The following is a 16,553-nucleotide window of genomic DNA, read 5'->3' as shown; positions in this document are numbered from 1 at the left end:
CTCCCCTGCCTGGAGAGCCTTTCATTAACTCATATACTGTAGCTCTAACAACAAGCTTGCAGCTTCACCAGTAGCTGGAAGTATGCCTATGATTTCACTCACTTGATCAAGATTCACATCTTGGTAATGATCAAAATTCACTTAGATGTAAGCCTGCTAAATTTGTGCTTTTCTTAAACTGATTTCTTTGAAACATAGGCTCTGACATTAGGCATCTTTATTGATGCACCTTCTGAATGTTTGTTTGAATGAAATGAATCTTGCATAGATATTCGTTTATCCTTTCAATTTTTTAAAATACTAATAGATGCCTATGCTCTTAGTGTCCTTACAATATATTAAAATGTACAAAATCCCAGATAGTCTCTAAATATACTCAAATATCCTGTCTAAAATTACCTGCCAAGAAAGCCAGTCCTTCATATGCTAAGTGAATATTCCCTCCTTAGTGCCATGATTTGAATTGTATTTACCCTATGGTTAACTTTGTGTTTTAGCTAAGTTATTTAGATGAGGGGTCGGATTTACTAAGTTCCTTGATCATTAAGGGTGGAATCCAATCTGCCAGATCACAGTAGAATCATGAACAACGAGGAAGTCTGCTGAAAAGAAGATTAGGGAACAGGGAAGCTGCACAGCCCCCTCCACATTTCTGTGCCATGCTTATGCATTTGTCCACCCACAGGGATGTATGTGTGAGACAAGAGCAGGACATGCTGACCCCTGTTGCCAGTGGGTCCAGAAACTGCATGGATCCACTGGTCTGAAAATGCATGTATGATAGGAGCAGCAGCGTACATTGGCTTCTCCTGCCCATCTCCTGCCCATACCCAGTGACAGATTCCATTCCTCATCCCTAGGCACATATGGCAAAGCACGTAACTTATTTAGCGGAGATGTAGACCATTTTCCAGAATTGCAAGAGTCCTACATGCATCTGAGGAAGTGGGTATTCACCCACGAAAGCTCATGCTCCAAAACGTCTGTTAGTCTATAAGGTGCCACAGGATTCTTTGCTGCTTTAAGAGTCCTATTGACACTATGGAGACATACCCCATGAAGGTAGCTCTGGGCTTCTTCGGGTGTTAAAAAGCATAATTAATAAAGGTTAGCAACATTATGGAGACTACCAACTAAGCTTATTTAGGCTAGTATAGCTGAGATCATCAGCGTTACTTGTGAGTATTCATTTGATAATATCAGGCTTAATATGCATTACCAGAGTAAAGATGACTGAGAGCTCATGCAGAGTTCTCTCAGGATGTGTCAATGATAAGGCAAGCCTAATAATTATCCTGCTATGTTTAACCTTTGTATTCAAGATTTACAGTTATTCCCAGAATAAAATGATTTGCATCTAGATAAATGAGTTAGCAAATTTTTGATGTTAGTGAAATTTAAAGAATATTATATAATCTAAATAAATAGGCTTCCTCCCTGTAGGCTGTCTGTAATACGCTGGAAAGGCCAATCACTTCTCAGTAGTGACCTGATCCAAAGCCATTGAAATCAATGAGAATCTCTTCATTGGCTTCAATACTCTTTAAATCAGGCTCCAACACTTTCAATACTCATCATCCTCCATTCTGTTCATAGCTTTCAGTTCTTTTAAAAGCAAAAATAAACGAGCCTTTGTCTTGCTCCTCTGTGACCTTGGTGTAACTCAGATTTTGGAGAGAATAAATTCCACATGAAGTAAAAAAAAAAAGCATTTCATATTTCCAGTCACATTGCTGTTAATTCTGAGAATTAATATCCTTGCTTTTCTTGCAGCAAGGATAATAGTTTTCAGCATATTTTCAGCTGGTACTTAGCAGTTCCTTTTCTAGATTCCTCTGAACAATGTTATTAAAGTAGCTCTCTTTCTATTCTCTTGCAAAGTCCTCTGGCTGTCTGAATAGTCCAAATAATAGCAATAGCAATGAACAGAAATCTCCTTTTGCAGAATCTATGTTGATCAAGTACAGTAGTTACAAATTATTTTGTATATGGTTATTTGAAAACATCGTATTTTTCTTCAAGTTATTGTACACATGTATTCCACAACTGGTGCACATGTGCCACATGCATGCAAGATTGGATTCTTTTTGAATAACAGTGTCCATTGGGGCCATGCCTTTGTTCTGAACACTCACTCTTCATAGCTGAGGGCACAAAGGGCCGAGTGGCCGGACTTCCCTCCATGTCTTTCTTACCACCCGTGTCAGTGAAACAGAACCCCTACAGACTCCACATCTCTGCCCAATGTGTGATTGTTTGTGTTTTCTCTGGTTGTTAGGCGTGTTCCATAGTAAAGTTAGTTTAGCTTAGTTAAGCTGGTTGGCCAAAAAGAATGAAAAGAAGACAAGCTCTTCAACTTTGGGAGTGCCTTTTGTACTTGGCCCTGGTGGACATGGCAGAGTCGAAAGCCCTAGCATTCAAATCCTGTCTCTCCTGTGAGGCAACTATTCCCATTGACGATGAATGCTCAGAGTACCTCTTCTCTCTCAGTGAAGCACATATTCCAGATAAGTGCTTGATATGTTGTTTTTTCAAAGAGGGCACAAAAAGTGAGGGAATCCTGCCTAAAATTCGTCCACTTGAAGAGATCTGTGAGGGCATCCTCTGAGCCCAAGGGGAAGAAGACTGACAGACAGGATCTGACTGTCTCTGTGAGTGCTTTGGTACACCATGGGTCCACTCTGATCTTCAGGGCTCATTTGTCATCAAGAGAATCCCACCTGTCTCAACACTATCTCCTAAGAAGAGAGAAAAGAAAAATCACTTCTCCTAGGGTGACCATCCACTTCAAGTACACCCAAAGATATCAGTCAGAACGTGCCCAGACTCATGCATCATCTGGCCTCCTGCAACTATGTGAAGTAGTTTACCCTATTTTATCTATGCTGCATGCATGGGTGGTTGAGATCAGTGTTTTTACCCAAAAGACACCACATAGATATGATGATTGAAGTCCTCTCTTAGTTGAACTGCTAAAAGGATACTCTACACATGTGCAGTGAAGTACCATTCTCCGCACCCCTACCTACCAAGCTGTTGGTGACAGACACTTCTTCTCTCAAATGGGGAACTCATCTAGACTACCTTCTGAATCAAGGCCTGTGGTCCTCCCAGGAGGTACATCTCCACGTAAGTTCCTGGAGCTCAGAGCCATTTGATTACGATGCACAGTGTATCGGCCCATGCTTCAAGGACCTGCAGCAGGTGTTGAAATACACCCCACTGTCCCACACCCTGAGAGCCCAGAGCTACGAGGTCCAGATCCACGCCCTGGTTGTGGGAGCCTTGGGTGCATGGGACCCCCACAACAAGCTGATGCAGAGAGCGTGCAGAGTAGGTTGGCGCTACGCCCAGCTCATGAGACAGCTCATGGTGTCTGATGCCATCAGGTGGTCCAGAGACATCACTGAGTACATCACGGGACACCATCAGTACTAAAATGAGTAAATGAGACTGCCAGTCAGGAAAATAACCCACTTCCTTCCCTGATGAACCAAGGGATGCACCCCACCCATGTACCTATTTGCTACACCAATACTGACTTGAACTCTATATACATTCTATGGGTGGCATACCCAAGATCATTTATCCACTGACACTTTAAAAACTCCCGCACCCCAATCTGGTTATACACTGGTTATACACTAAGCTTGTATCTTGTAAACCTTGTAACCAATTGTGGCAGGGTGCCACAATTGAAGGGCTTAAAACAGCATGGGGAGAGGGCTAAGAAGGAAAAAGCTGGGCTGTTTGGGGAAAACAGCCACAGCTGTAGCCTATGTAATTAGGACCAAGCTTATAAGAGGGCATTGGGCCAGAAGGAACAGAGTCTCTCTCTAGCAGTAGAGAGGGAAGGGCCTGGCTGCCTGGAAGCTGAGAGAGTACCAAGATTGGAGCAGGGCTGAGGGAAGGCCAGAGGAGCTGGGGGGCTCTGGCCTAGAAACCCCCCAGACTGCAGGCCTTGTTAAAGGCCAGAAAAGGGTACCATGGGGCAGGTCTGAGGGAAGGCCCGAGGAGCTGGGGAGCTCCGGCCTAGAAACCAGGGCCAGCTCCAGGCACCAGCTAAGGAAGCAGGTGCTTGGGGCGGCCAATACAAAGGGGCGGCACTCCATCCATTATTGGGGCAGCCCATCCAGGTCTTTGGCAGGAATTCGGTGGCGGGTCCCTCAGTCTCTCTATTCCTCTTTGAGCTGCTGCTGAAGTGCCGCTGAAGAGGAAGAGAGGGAGTGAAGGACCCACCACTGACGAATGGAGTAGCGCGATTGAGCTGCTGCCGAAGTGACACTGATCGGCTTTTCTTTTTTTTCCACTTGTGGCGGCAGAAAACCTGGAGCCGGCCCTGCTAGAACTCCCCCAGGCTGCAGGCCTTGTTAAAGGCCAAAGAAGGTACTGGGGTTGCAGAGGGCAGCGCAACGGCAGGCAGAGGCAGCAGGTCCAAACCCCACCTTGCTGGTGATGAATGGCCATTACAGACTGCAGTCTGCCCCAGTGAACAGGGGCTAGATGGTGACTGGCAGTAGCCACTGAGGCGGGGTGGGGATAGGGTGTAGGGGAGACCCAGATCTGTGGGGGTGCTGCCAGGGGGCAGCCCCCAACGTAAAAAGGCACTGGGTCCAGGAGGGACACGGGGGCCAGAGGCAGGGAGGGACACCGGCCCTCAGAGTGCGCTCCACAGGCTGGCGAACTAATTCCCTGGACGACCAGCAGGAGGCACTGCACCAGTGAGTCATCACCCCGCTACACCAATACTTGTAATCGCTCATAACTCAAGCCTGACCCTAGATGTACAGTACCTTCTCTCTTCACTTGTGTAAATTTGATTTTAAACCTTAGCTTTAATACATCTACAAGCTGAGAGGGTGTGGCCATCACCACTCTGCCAATAAGCAATCTGTCTATGGAAATAGTACATTCATCATAGTGACTCTGCGTCTCTCAGGCTTACAAAACTCCCTAGCCGACAAACTCAGCAGGCAATGCTCAGACCATGACAAGTGTCCTGCAGAATATCTTTTGCAAGTGAGTATCCAAGAATAGACTTGTTTGCCATGAACAAGAACAGCAAGTGTCAGATGTTCTGCTACTGAGAGGGTCCAGCCTAGGTTCACTGTTGGATGACTTCCTCATTCCTTAGGCATCAGACTTCATGTATGCATATCAACCTATTCCACTAATACTGAGGGTCCTGAGGAAGGTCAGACATGGTGCAGCATGATGATACTGGTAGCTCCTGCATGACCCACACTGTTTTGATATTCAGACATGATGAATCTGTCAATACAGCACCCAGCCACACTTCCAGAACCACCTGTTGTGATAATACAGAGCAGAGGCCAGATTCTGTACCTGGTTGCTGGCTGGCTGGTGTCCATGGGCAGATCCTGCTTCATGAATGTCTATATCCATTCTTGTTTGTACTAGAAAAGATTCCACTAGACTGACTTGTGTAGCAAAATAGGAAAAGTTCTCTATTTGGGAACACAAAAACACATACTCCCACTAGAAACCTTAATACCAGCTAGTTTGGATTAAAGCCTTAAAGCATTTGAGACTTGTCATCCATTCCAGAAGAGTCCAGTCCACTTGGCAGCTATTTGTGCTCATCCTTTTCCTATTGAAGGTCACACAGTCTTCTCACACCCAACAGTTGCTTCATCTCTTAATTGTCTAATTCATGTCTTTCTTCCAATTGGAGAGACTCCACCCTTCTGGAACTTCAACACTGTGTTATTGGCGTTCATGTCAGCCATCTTTTGATCCTATGCCAACCTGTTCTTTATGTCATCTGCCTATAAAACCAACCCTCTTACTGGATATCTCTTCAGCCCAAAGAATAGAAGAGACCCAAACCCTCATGGCAGAACCTCCTTGTACAGTATTCCGGAAGGACAAGTTGACACAAAAGCCTCACCTGAAGTTCTTGCCTAAAGTTGTCTCTGACTTTTTCACCTGAATCAAGACATCCATCTGTCAGGTTTTTTTCCCAAGCCTCATACTCGTCAAGGGGAGGTGAAGCTTCACACATTAGATGTTTTCCAGTCCTCTTACTATCTGGACAGGACAAAACCATTCAGGAGTTTCTTAGTCTGTTTCTGGCCTTTGCTGAGAGGATGCAAGGTCAGTCAGTATCTACCCATAGACTATCTGAATGGGTTTCTGACTGATTCATAACTTGTTATGCAATAGTTCACTTGGAACCATCGTAGATTAGAACCCACTTTACGAGAGCTCAAACAGCCTCTGCAGCTTCCTAAGGGGCATTCCACCTTAGAGATTTGTAGAGCACCTACCTGGAGTTCAAGTCATACCTTCACCCAGCACTACTTATTTGGAGGTGGCTCCAAATCTAATGCTCAGTTTTACAGAGCTGTCTTTATTCCCAGTAGATCCTAAGCACTCCCCTCCAGACAGAGGTCGCTGCTTGTGAGGCACCAGAAATGGAAATACATGTGGGCAATCACTCAAAGAAGAAAGAATGGGTTACTTACTCTACAGTAACTGTAGTTCTTGTAGAGCTGCGTTGTCCACATTTATTCCATGACATGCCCTCCTTCTCTGCTCTTATAGAGCCTATATCATCTGGATTCCATTTTAGTGAAGAAATTGGAGGATAATTGCAGCTACTCCATCCTTTATTCCCTTGGCTACAGGGAATGAGAGGGAAATTCAGGGCACAGGTGTGGCCTCAAAATAAACTCCTATTCAAAAAGAATCAGATCTTGGGGTGCATGTACACCTGAAGTAAAATAAATGTAAAGACCACATCTCAAAGAACCACAGTTACTACAGAATAAGTAACTATTCTTTGCAACTAACATGGTACTAAAGAAGACTTGTTATATGGATGTTTTATAATAATTTCACTGAGGTGAAATTGGTTATAATTTTCTTGTGCATGTATGTTGCACTGCATAACACTACATGAAGTGTATTTTATTATGAGTAAACTTTAAAATCCAACAGAGGAACCACAGCCTAAAGTAAAAAATCATAAAAGTGAAAAAAATTCACATTCTCACATCAGTTATTTTTTAAGGCACTCATACGACAGTAATAAGGTAATGTAAATACCTAGATGAAATGTTTATAATGGTTCAGATCCTATTGTTAAAAGCTCAAGACAGTCAGAAAAATAGTACATAAAATGTTCATGTTTCCACTGTTTTTTATTTAAAAGATTGTTTAAATGTTTTTGCACATAAATCCCAGGATATGTTGTGACAGCTGTGGTTATGTATTTTTATTCCAGGTTCAAGAAATAATTAGGGCTAACCGAAAAACACCCACTTTGGTCAAACTTTCTGACAGCAACAAACTGCAGACAAATATAAAACGGTAACTTTGTATTTTCTTTCTTTACAGCCTATACTTTTTTTGCACATTAGTTATTTACTCGTCAGACTATTGCTGCCCAATGAGTATATAATCGTTCAAAGTATGAAAATATTGATTTGTACAAAGTAAAACTTTACATAAAAGCTTTAGACGAATGGCCTGTCCAGTGCTGTTTGTAAAGTCATCTGTTCCAAGAGCAGAGCCAAAAAAGCACTTATTACTACAGAGCAGTTGTGTTCCATCAACTGTCATTCAGACTATTAAGCTAGAATGCAGTAAAAACAAAATCTTGTATCGAGAACTGCCTCTATAGATCCTCTACTCTGTGCAGCACGAGACCTAGAACCACCTAGAAAGCAATGACTTTTGGGACTATATCACAAATCCAAATGATCAGTGGAAAATTCTGTAGGCGCTACAGTTGACCTACTGCACCAATCACCACTTTTTTTCCCCTCCATCACCATAAGCAGTGCATCATACCAGCCCATTCTGTGTTGTAATAAAAGCAGTGTTTGGTAACAGTTTAAAAGTTTGTTTTTAAGATGAAAAACAACTTGTTAGTTTGTAGTACATGTTGTTTTGAGTTTAATTCGCTATTGCTTGGTTTCATTCTGGTCTAACATGGTACATCTGGATAAAAAGTCTAGGTGTAAATAGTGTAAATAGAATGTCTGTCATGGACCTGCACACCCGGGTTTCTGAATAGTCTAAGGTAGGGGCATTCCCTATGATAATCTCATTTTGCACTGGATTTACCCCTTGACCTGTATTTCTGCTGATAATGGGGGAAATCTTTAGTACTCAACTGTCTTTCTTTTGTACAAGTTATCTCAACGGAATGAACTCCTTCCCAATCTGGGACAGCTGTGCTCTAGAAGCCAAGAAGCCCGTGCCTTTACCTAGAAACCCAAGGGTTCAAATCTACCAGCAGAACCATTTTACAGAGCTTCTGTTCTAAATGCTTATGAAAAAGAGGCAGCATGGATCCTGGGCTCTCTTCTTGACCCCAGCATATAGAACCAGTGACCAAATAGTACTGTAAGGGCAATGATATTTTAATTGTCAAGTAGTAGTGGTGAGGCATAGCTGCAAAGGCACATCTTTTTTTGGATTACATGCATAATGAGTGGGTGATAGAATCATTACAGAGAAGCTAAATGTCTCTAAACATTCCTTGTGAGCTCCAAGCAATCCACTTAGCAATCAGGCAATAGTGTGGCAGTGGCTAGAACAATCTGTTAGCATTGATGACTGAGTACTTCTAAAAGCAGCAAAGAATCCTGTGGCATCCTTATAGACTAACAGACGAAGAAGTGGGTATTCACCCACGAAAGCTCATACTCCAAAACATCTGTTAGTCTATAAGGTGCCACAGGATTCTTTGCTGCTTTTACAGATCCAGACTAACACGGCTACCCCTCTGATACCTGAGTACTTCTAATCTCTTTCAGGAGGTCCATACCAACGTGTATTGGACTTCCCTTTTTAGAAGCAATAGATCTTTTCAGCAGAAAGACAAATGAGACCCTAGAGATACTCAAGGAGACCAGTCAAATTTCTTCTTCAGGAAGAAATATGCCATCCTTCTTTAGATACCTGCTAGCACAGTCATCTCAGTTGCAAGTGTATCAAACCAATCTTCCTAAGAACCATGTGAGCTTTCAACAGGTGGGTGATCCTCTTTAGCTCCTTTGGTCCCACCTGCATAGTAGAGCATTAAACAACAATTATAGTGGACATCCCTGAGGGCCTGCACTAAATCTGGGTACAGCCATTCTTTATTTGGAAACCATCTTTCTTTTTTCCTCACAGAATTAAGTAAAAGAAGGTTCATAGGTGGTATGGCAAGGAGGCAAATTTTGGGGCCTTTCTATAATTTCTGATACCTGATAATCCAAAAATACTCCATGCCACAAGGATAACAAGTTGTGCCCACAAAAAGGGAATCTGGGGTCCAATCCAATTGAAAATATTCTCCTAAATGCCCACAATACTTTTTGTAAACATGCCTTTTCTGAGTGCAGATATTGATTTACTTTGTTGGAAGCAAACTAAACATTTACAATCAAAACAGAAATGGGAAAGAGATACTTTGAATGTACAGAGCTTATCAAGAAAAGAAAAGAAAAGAAAAGAAAAGAAAAGAAAAGAAAAGAAAGGAAAAGGTTTTGACCCCTGTAGCTGACAAGTAGCTAACTAGCCAGACGTTAAAGAAATCCTGAATAGCTGTCTCTTAGATTGCAGGATAGCATTCATTACAACAATTACACTTGAGGGTTACAGAACTCTTAGCTAAATTCTTCCTCACACATACACTCTGCTAGACCACAATGTTTGAAAAACTCTTTAACTCCGCTATCTTGATTACATGATAATATGATCATCACTTCTGCTACCTATCCAAGATCTATTCTGAGATTTTATACAAAACAATTATTTTTAAAGGGAAAGTAACATTTTCAGCAATTAGAGAGTCAGCTTTTCCTTTCTGGTGGAAGGAGTCAGAGGATCAGGTTGGAGGTGAGGCAAAAATAAGTTTTAACTCCTCTTCCCCACAAAAAAACACCTTTGAACATACCAGCATGCACACCTTGAATCTCCTTCAGTAGCTCACAGGAGGATTTATTTAGCTTGTTTCTGCTGGAATTCAGGAGAATCCTGGGACTGTTTCTATTGGACTTTGGGTCAGTAACATTTTGCTTTTAAACATCCAAAAACCTTAATCTGGGGCCATGTTTGACATGATACCATCTCTTTAATCAGAAGAACAGATTGGGTAGCGGAAACCATAAAATGCTGCTTCAGCACAAGAATTCCAGGGGGCAGAAAGCTTTGCAGATGGGGGCTCATAGTAGCAGAGGAGCTGTGCACCACCAGCCACTTACTGAGTATTTGGAGAGGTGTTTTTCAGCCCAAGTGTGCTTGTATCAGCTTCAGCTGTGGAATGGTAAAGACTCCTAGAGCTGTTCCAGGGCCTTTAAACTACAGGGTTACTGTTACAAAGTGATTATTACCAGGTACATGAACTTGGACTCCTAGAGCACCAGGCGCGCGGAATGGGGCAAGCCCCTGCACCCCGACCATGCTCCCCAGCTGTAGCACCAGGCAGCGGAGCAGAGCAAGCCCCCATGCCCTGATCCCACTCCCTGACTGGAGCACCTGGCCAAGCGGGGCAAGCCCCCATGCCCCGACCCCACTCCCTGGCTGGAAGAAGAATCAATTACAAATTACTGTGAATGGGTTAGAGTTTTTCTGTTTTTTTTCAGGGTGTCCCCTGCTCCCTCTAGGCCTCCCACACAGAATGTAGACGTAGTGCTCCTTTAAATATGAAGTTATAATAGGAATTAATTTACATCACATATCTGCTGAACATTCTCATATGATTAATCCATAAAACAGTCTTCTTCTTAACCAGTGTGCTCCAGTCCACTGATGTTTATTCAAAGGAAGAGATTTATTTCTATGCATGTCGACAAATTAGCTGTTTAATTGAATGAATTATTTTTTAAATGCTAGGTCTAAAGTAGAAGGTAGAAGAATACTTAATCTCTGCTGATGGAGTGATAATGATAACAATGTGTTCATTAAGAAAACAACAAATTATGCTAAGCGTTATTTCAAAAACATGGATCGAATGACTGTATTATGCATTCTAGTTTTTACTGTGCTTTGAACAATTGTTTTCTATAAAGTTCCAACATGCCACAAAAATTGTTAAGAAGCATTTTGCCAAAAATAATAAGCAACAGATATACACAGAACACTCAGTGTAAATGTAATGTATTTGCTTACAAAAAATAGGTTCTATTCATTTCTGCTTTCCAGGGACAGTCTAATTAGAGAATTATTATGAGAATATTAAATAGTTAAAGTGAAATGACTGAGCTAAATATGACCAGAAAAGAAACCTATTGTGATTAAAAAACTGTGCTACCTCAGCAGCCAGCAAATTGTACTAATTGATAAGTCATTTTTAGGTGTAAAATAAATTACAGATACAAAAGTTTTTCTTTGAGTAGAGTCCCTATGGGTGCTCCTCTTAGGTATAAGAAGTAAGCGTCTCTCTTGCAGCAAGGCTATCTCCATCACAGACACACACTCATGGTGCATTCGTTGCCTCAGAGAAGGACACATTCCTCAAAACTGCACTCTCTGCCAGCAGCATAGACCATAGTCTCGCAAGGACAGAGAGCTGACACAGAAGATTATATTCATGGAGGCAGCTCTCAGACTTTCTCTGGACCCATGCCAAGAGTTTTCATGCAGCCATGAGTCTTCCCCACAGCCCTCATGGGGTGACGAAATCAGCCGCTGACCCTTCTCACCTCAAAAAGTAGTGGGAAGTCCCCGCCATGAGCTAGCTGTAAACAATCCCCATCATGGTCTATATTCTCAGTACCATCAGCACCAAGACAGGCCAAGTCTGGTATCCACGGCTCAAGGAAGACTATGGTAGCAGGTATCCAGTGGACTATGGTGCCCACAGACCTAATGGACACAGGCACCAAATCAATGGCACCTAAGGAAAAGGAGAGGAGCAAACACTCCAAGGAACCACTAGTATGCAGTGTCCCATCGGTACCAACGTCTCTTCCGGTACCTGAACAGCCAGTGTGGACAAGATCTCCATCCCCCCAGCATTGCCAGTGGCACTGAGTCAGTCAGCACCACCAGATTTCCAGCACTCAAGGGACCTCTGTGTAACCCATATATCAGAATCTTCTTTCCTCGGTACCGGGACCTCCGTACCCGAGTCTCCACCCGGCACAGGAGTCTTTCCTGCTTCCTGGCCAGGCTTACCCTCTCTCCAGTTAAGACTCCGATAGTGAACCAGAGTACTCCTCCCAAGCAGCTCTATGATGCCTGATTCCAGCAGGGCCCCTGGACTTATCTTCATATGGCCCCAATGCTGCTGTTCTGGTATGGCCATCCATGGGCACCACCACCAGGCTCCATGCTATACTGGGACCCATGGCCTGCATACTGCACCCATACCTCTCAGGCTTCTAGTCCCACCCAGGAGTCCATGAGACACATTTCCTCAGCCCTGGCAACCAGGGCTTTAGAGTCCCTAGAAGGAATCTTGGAGAAGTGTAAGGGTGATGTTCAGGAGGAGGCAAACCCCAAAACTATATCCTCCTCTTCCCCAGACGAGGCTGTCATGCCACTTCTACCATCCCTGGTGGATGATTTTTTCCTGTTGCAGAACATCACAAAGAGAGTGGCTGAGTGTCTGCAGATACCTCTGGAGTAAGTCAAGGACATGCACCACAAGCTCCTGGACATCCTCCACTCATCTTCCTCTTCAAAAGTAGCCTTCCCTATGAATGAAGCCCATCTTGACCCTGCGAGACAATATGGCAGTCCCCAGCATCAGTCACACTGATTTACAAGCGAGCAGATGAACAGTACTATGTCTTGGTGAGAGAAACAGGGTTTCTCTTATCCCGCCTTCCACCCAACTCCATCGCGGTGGATGCTGTCAATTCTCATGGCCATTAACACCACATGAGGTCCATCCCCTATAATAGGTGCTGGAAGCATCTGGACCTGTTTGGCAGGAGGGCATACTCCTTGGCCACGTTTCAGTTTCAAATAGTCAATTATCAAGCACTTATGTGAAATACCATTACATCAATTACTTGAAATAGAACAACTTTATTGAGCAGCTGCCTGAGACACATCGTGAACAATTTAAGGCCATAATCCAAGAAGGGCAGCTAGTAGCAAAGACAAACGTTACAGTCTTTCCTCAACATGGCTGATATTGAAGCCAGAGCCACCTCCATGGCAGTGGTGAGGTGACATGCCTCTTGGCTCCACCTATCAGGTTGCCCAAAGGAGGTGCAGGCAACCGTCAAAGATCTTCTTCCCTTTGAGGGCAGTAAGCTCTTTGCAGAGAAAACTGGTGTCTCTCTTCATACTTTGAAGGATTCTCAGGACACTCGCCATTCACTGGGGATCTACGGGAAAAAAGAGAAAATTTAGTCTAAGCCCCACACTTTGCAATATCTGACTCAACAATAATACAAACCACAGAGAAAGAGAACTAAATTCTCCAGACGTAAACTGTCTGGTCAGCAATCCTCCTTGTCCTAGCCTTCCACATCTAAACACTAGTTTTGACGTGTTGGTTGAGGTGCTGATAGACCACTCCCCACAACTGCTACAACTGGCCATTGTTACCCACCCTTTTGACCACTGTCTGGCAGTGTTCTGCAGCACCTGGGAGCATATAACATCAGACCGATGGCGCCTAGAGATCATTCACCATGGATACTCTATCCATTTTACCTCCCTGCATCCTCCACAACACCATTCCCCATCCCTCTTCAGGGAGCCTTCTCATGAGAGTTTACTACGTCAGAAGGTAAACTGTCTCCTCCAGTTAGAAGGATAGAACCAGTACCTCAACAGCTATGAGGCAAAGAGTTCTACTCTAATACCCAGGAAGGAGGAGGGCTGGAGACCCATATTAGACCTTAGCACTCTCAACAAATTTGTCAAAGCTTAGGAATTCAAGATGGTCACTTTAGCAACGATCATTCCAGCACTGGAACAAGGAGACTGGTTTTCGGCCCTCAACCTACAGGACGTGTATTTTTACATCTCAGTCTTATTAACTCACAGACCATTTCTCAGATTCACCTTGGGACAAAATCAATACCAGTACAGGGTACTCCTCTTCAGGTTATCTTCTGCCCCAAGAGTATTTTCCAAAGTTCTCTCAGTAGTGGTCACCCACTTATGCTTGCAAGGGATCATGATTTTCCCTTACCTGGACGATTGCCTCAGCCCCCCCCCCCCCCCCCCGGGGATGTCACCTACAATGGAGCACCCATAGGGACACTACTTGAAGAAGAACCACCCCCAGTGGAGACAGCACTAGGTCAATGGGAAGGCTTCTCCCATCCACATAGCTACTACTTCTCAGGGAGATGAAGTACCTAGGGGGAGAAGCCCTCTCTTCAACATAGAGAGTGTCTTCACTAAGCACTGCAGCAGCACAGCTTCACCACTGCAGCTGTGCCGCTGCAGTGCTCTATGTGTACACAAGCCCTGAGATTCCCTTTTGAATTAACAAATCAATTCACAATAGTGAGATTTCTTAATCCTCCTCAAAATTCATGGTGACGTCTATGGGAATTGGGGAATTTGGGAAGCAGTCCCAAATTTCTGTTGCTACATGTGATGTTGAAATGAAGTTTTATTTATAACCGTCTGTTCTCCTTTGTTACAGGGAGCGAGCTGAGAAACTAGAAGTGGATCCTAGCAAATATTCATTCCCTGATGTGGCAAACATAATCCAAGAAAAGGAGCGAACTGGGCAAGGACCTATTAATTTGCAGCAACAAAAGGTTATAGATACTGAGAATAGTTATGTTGACTTTGAAGATAACCAAGATGTTCCACCCTTAATATGAAATGTTAGTGTAGGGCTCCATTGTTTGTTACTCATGTGGCCCAGAGTTTGCCTGAGCATTTTTCTTGACTCAAATTTTGCAGCAGCATCTTCTGAAGTTACAAAATATTATTTCAGCTCTTACTGTAAACTGACTTTTGTTATACTTGTGCTTTATCTTGCTGCTGCCTTTTGTTATATCAGGAACAATATACCTCTAATAAACTGTTTTCCAATTATGTATATATATAGGGGAATGTCTCGAAAGTTCTGATCAGTATTGGGGTCCCATTACATTTGGCACTGTACAAACCCACAATCCAACTTCAGATGAGATGTCAAATGAGTGTGACAATCAATGAGAAGAAAGAGAAAAGTAACAATAATAAGATCATTTGATTACATAGGCAGAGCCACAGGGTGCTTAGAAGACCCTAAGTGTTCTTCCACTTTCATCTCTCTCGGGCAGAGCAGCAGCAAAGAAAGCCCATCAGTTGGTTATGAAACATATTCCCTGATGTCCCTACATTCTGGGGCTGAGAAAAGGTTGCCGGGGCCTGCCCTTTCTCATTAATCCCCCATTTGCCATACCACATTCACCCATCAGGCAAGATAGTTTCAATAGAGACAGGGAAGTGTTAGTACGATTAAAAGGCACTGATGAGACCTCATCTTGAATACTGTGTGCAGATCTGGTCTCCCATGTTTAGGAAATATGAATTCAATCTGGAACAGGTGCAGAGAAGGGCTACTAGGAGGATCAGAAAAATGGAAAACCTACTTTATGAAAGGAGACTCAAAGAGCCTGGCTTGTTTAGCCTAACAAAAAGAAGACTGACAGGAGTTATGATTGCTCTCTACAAATACATCAAAGGGATAAATACCAGGGAGGGAGAGGAGCTATTTAAGTTAAGCTCCAGTGTTGATACAAGAACAAATAGATATAAACTGGCCAACAAGTTTAGGCTTTAAATTAGACAAAGGTTTCTAACCATCAGAGGACTGAAGTTCTGGAACATCTTCCAAGAAGAGCTGTGTGGGCAAAAAAACTCTAACTGGCTTCAAGGCTGCACTTGATAAGTTTATGGAAGGGACGGTTTTGATATGCTCCAGGGTGCAATCTGGACTGTGGAACCATTGTGCCCCTTTTAACTTTCCTGTCCTGGCTGTCTCCTACACTGCTATGCTAGTGAACAGCAAACCCCTCCAGGATCTGTTCACTCAGCCATCGGCATGCGGAGGCACACCCAGCAAAGTTACATGAATGCTCTGCCAAGTCACTTATGAACTACATACAAGGAGAGACCAGCAAATCCCCCCAGCCCCAGTCTTGCACCCCAGGGCATCTTACACTGCTTAAGACCTTCTTGATCCATGCAAGCTTATTAATTAGTTCACCACTCCTTCAAAGGGTAGTGGACATACACCAGCTTCTGTAATCCGAGCAGACCCTCGCAAGTACTTTAGTCTAAGCCAGTGAATTTGTCTAAACATCAATGCAAGTTTATTAACTAAAGAAAGATAGATTTTACATGATTATAAGTGGTAGGCATAAAGGTCAGGGTTGGTTACATAAGAAATAAAGCAAACATGCATTCTACATCCTAAACTTTATCAGGCTAAGCAAGATTTGAATCAAACAGTTTCTCTCACCCTACTGAACATTGCAGACTCTTTCAGTTCAGTTTATACTAACTAAAAAACATCCCTTCACCCCAGTTCAAGGAAACTTCTCTGTCTTACAAACAATCTTGCTTCCAGGTGTCAAGATGGGGGAAGAGGGAGAGGCCCTATGGCGATGACACTGTCCCTC

At 43.4% G+C, this 16,553-nt stretch overlaps 1 protein-coding gene across 2 annotated transcripts in view; it reads left to right on the top strand.

Annotated features, from left to right (window-relative positions):
- LRRC6 (leucine rich repeat containing 6) overlaps positions 1 to 14,985 on the top strand; it is a 62,204-nt gene extending 47,219 nt beyond the window's left edge. For both annotated transcript variants that reach the window (XM_030553846.1, XM_030553845.1), the window contains 2 exons: positions 7,250 to 7,335; positions 14,579 to 14,985. In XM_030553846.1, coding sequence (XP_030409706.1) covers positions 7,250 to 7,335; positions 14,579 to 14,762 — 270 coding nt within the window. In that variant the 3' untranslated portion in view covers positions 14,763 to 14,985. The remainder of the gene's footprint in view (positions 1 to 7,249; positions 7,336 to 14,578) is intronic.
- Positions 14,986 to 16,553: the final 1,568 nt, after the last annotated feature.

Source organism: Gopherus evgoodei, chromosome 2 (genome assembly GCF_007399415.2).
Source record: "Gopherus evgoodei ecotype Sinaloan lineage chromosome 2, rGopEvg1_v1.p, whole genome shotgun sequence".
Classification (NCBI taxonomy): Eukaryota; Metazoa; Chordata; order Testudines; family Testudinidae; genus Gopherus; species Gopherus evgoodei.
Note: the sequence above shows the minus strand (reverse complement) of the source record. Positions and strands in the feature narration are given on the sequence as shown.